This window comes from Conger conger, chromosome 11 (genome assembly GCF_963514075.1).
Source record: "Conger conger chromosome 11, fConCon1.1, whole genome shotgun sequence".
Taxonomy (NCBI): Eukaryota; Metazoa; Chordata; class Actinopteri; order Anguilliformes; family Congridae; genus Conger; species Conger conger.
The window spans coordinates 10,383,108-10,386,107 of NC_083770.1; the positions used below are offsets into that span (position 1 = coordinate 10,383,108).

Here is a 3,000-nt window from a genome sequence, read left to right on the forward strand (position 1 = left end):
CTTAAAGGATAACTGCTCTAGCCGCCTGGGAATTTAACCCACGGGCTTCTGGCTACAGGTCAGCATCCCTCTACTGCCATGCCGGTGCCCTGGTGAAGCAAGGCGAACACTATGCCCCGTAGGATATATGTACATATGATGCATGATGGCAGCAGTATAAACAAACGCAGAGGGACTGTATCACAGGATGGGCTATTGCACTTGACTGCCGGTGCTGTGCCCATCAGAGGCACTGTGAGCTCTGTGGTGCTGGGTATCTGTGATGGTATAGTGCTCACAGTTTGTGAGTGATTGTGCCACTGGGTCATTTTATGGGCGGCTGTTTTCAGCCTAGTGCTGCAGGGTATTCATGGAGATATGGTGTGTATCAGCACAGTGTGTGTGTGTGTGTGTGTGTGTGTGTGTGTGTGTGAGAGTGTATGTGTGTGTCTGAGTAGTTGTGTGATTCCTGCCATGTGGGTTACAAACCCCCCCCCCCCCCCCCCCCCCCCACTGCATTGTGTACCATCTGCTTCCCTCCCCCACCAAAAACACTGGCCCCGGCCCCCCAGGCTAGGTCATGACCTTTGACCCTGCTGCATCATGCTGTGGTTAACTTCCTGCTTCTTCCTGACCCCAGTTGTAGAGTTCCTGTCCCTGTGCTGGGGCTGCTGTATGTGTGTGTGTGTGAGCAACTGGATGCATATCCAGACTCAGGAACAAAACTATAGTTCAAAGATGGCACAAGGCCCAGTGCAGTCACTCCTGCAGTTTGTACTGATTTATTTATTCATTTACACGTTTATGGATACTGGCAGTCAATGGGTACTATTCCAAAATCCAAATAAGTACTTAAAGTCATCTATGATTTATTAGTGTTGCATTGCAAAGATGAATTTACAAATATCAGCCCCTTCAGCAACTATAGACTGTCACTGCTATAAAACAGAATTAATCGTGATATAAACAGCACACATTCATTGCAATAATTAGCAGCTTGTACACAGTTAGAGACGGTATCATCAGAGAATTACATATGCAAATGACAGGGGGAAACAGCCCAATCCGCGCAAATGAGACGTGCAGGATAAATACAGAACGATAGAGAACATAATAGCTTTCCCAAGGACAACTTTTCATTAACACTCATTTAACAGACATAAAATTCGTGCCATCTTGAATAATAAAGTGCAATTTAACATAGGGATTAAACGTTTTTTCGAATACATTCTTGGTGGAAATAACCTATATTTTTAACATCACTTTAAGGATTTTTTAAATCGTGACGGTAGAAAGAGCTTCGATGAGGATCTTCGTTTGGACAGGAGCGACAGATTGGCGTTTGTCTCTTTAAGGACCACACCGTCAACCACGTTACTTTGATTGACAGCTGAGGATTGTCACTCTCCCACAGACCGACCTTCTCCTTCTCCATTCCAATCTCAGCACTGGCGCGGCTGCCATTGGCTGGCGTCCGCGTAGCTCAGTATGATCGACAAGAATGAACTCTCAGGGATGAACCCTATTGGTGAGTTTTACTTGGAACGTCTTGTACCCACGTGGGTACAGAGCTTCTATTGGCCGAATTCAGTTTTCTGGGGTGGTCCCAGGTCCGGTTAGCGCTGGGAGTGTGAAACCGCGTGTGAAAGTACCCAGTGTGTAGGAGTAGGACAGGGGGTTGCATTGTAATTGCTATTATAGAGATTATTATTATCAATACTCCTGGTTTTTTTGTTACAGAACCTTTTCTAAACCAAGTACCTTCTCGGACCGCTATTATCGTTTACTTCTTGTGTTACTGAGCGTTATTAATGCTGAAAAACAACTTCGATCCAATCGTTAATTGGCGACACTTTTGTCACGATGAACTTTGGAGGATTTTCTCTTGTAGCTAGATTTCCCTTTTTGACGTTGCGGTCGGGCTTTTGGTGAAAATCTTTTTGCTTCGCGTTTTTCTTTCCTTTCGATTCATTTGGATATCATCCCGTGGAGACTGCATCATTACGCTCGAAGGAGTAAAGATATTTCTGCGCGGGGCGGGGACTTTTTTCTTCACCTGTTTTTTCCTGATGGTTCTTGTTGTGATTTTATACGATTGATTTTCTGTTCCTCTGTTGGAGTACCTTAAGAGATCAAGGAACAGTCTCACACCCGAACTCAAGTTAGTTGATTTAAGAGCCGCTGTGGCTGGAGCGGTTGTTTTGCTCTGTGGAGTTGACACCGACTGGGACGGGGGTCGAGCATTGGTGTTATTGTAGGGCCCCGTTTTCTTCGGGGACGATCCAGGATGACTTTATCATAATTCACAATTTCTCGGGAGAGCTTTTTTTCAGAAACTTTAAATATAAACACGGAGACCAGTCGATACTCGACCGAAGCGAGAAAGCGAGCCATGTTTCCTCAAAGCAGACACCCGGTAAGTCCAGCAGCATGCATAAAATAAACTGACACATTTCTTACTTGCTTTTATTGACCTCACTTAACCTTTGCAACATGTATGGCGTGTTACTTTGTAAGTGTAAACTCTTCTGCCGTTATTGTCGGTACTGTCGCGTAGGCTGCACGGCTCGATGCAGGGCACAGATGCTCGTATTAAATCCGCTCTGGTCTCAAGCATCTTCTTTGTTTGCCCTTTGATTAAGTACAACAGGCGGCCAGACTCGCTGTGGCTCACTTCTGAAATTGGTTTCATGTGATGTAGCCTAGTCAAGCTAATTGGAGAACGACCTAGACTCATAAGCTATGGGTTTTGTAGCTTAGGCAAATAATATTTTGGTGATATTAACGATATTCGTAAAATGAGTTACTGTAGCCTATGTAGCTACCAGTTCGTTTCACATCCAAATGAAATTGTTTCCCCATCGGTTTCATGTGTTGTTTACGGAAATCCCCCTTTTACAGAGTGAAGCTGCAGGATTGTAGGCTATCTGTGGGTTTCTGTGTGTCTGATGTTGTCGATTGTGTTCCTTTGGCAGACTCCGCACCAGGGTCCCGGACAGGCATTTAAATTCACAATTCCCG

General features: G+C 45.0%; 1 protein-coding gene across 7 annotated transcripts in view; it reads left to right on the plus strand.

Annotated features, from left to right (window-relative positions):
* Window positions 1–1,000: 1,000 nt before the first annotated feature.
* LOC133140094 (transducin-like enhancer protein 1) overlaps window positions 1,001–3,000 on the plus strand; it is a 35,999-nt gene continuing 33,999 nt past the window's right edge. For 3 of the 7 annotated variants that reach the window (XM_061259658.1, XM_061259660.1, XM_061259661.1), the window contains exons 1-2: window positions 1,001–2,395; window positions 2,955–3,000. In XM_061259658.1, the coding sequence (XP_061115642.1) occupies window positions 2,372–2,395; window positions 2,955–3,000 (70 nt within the window). In that variant the 5' untranslated portion in view covers window positions 1,001–2,371. The remainder of the gene's footprint in view (window positions 2,396–2,954) is intronic. The other 4 variants (XM_061259655.1, XM_061259657.1, XM_061259656.1 and 1 more) reach the window with 4 other exon arrangements.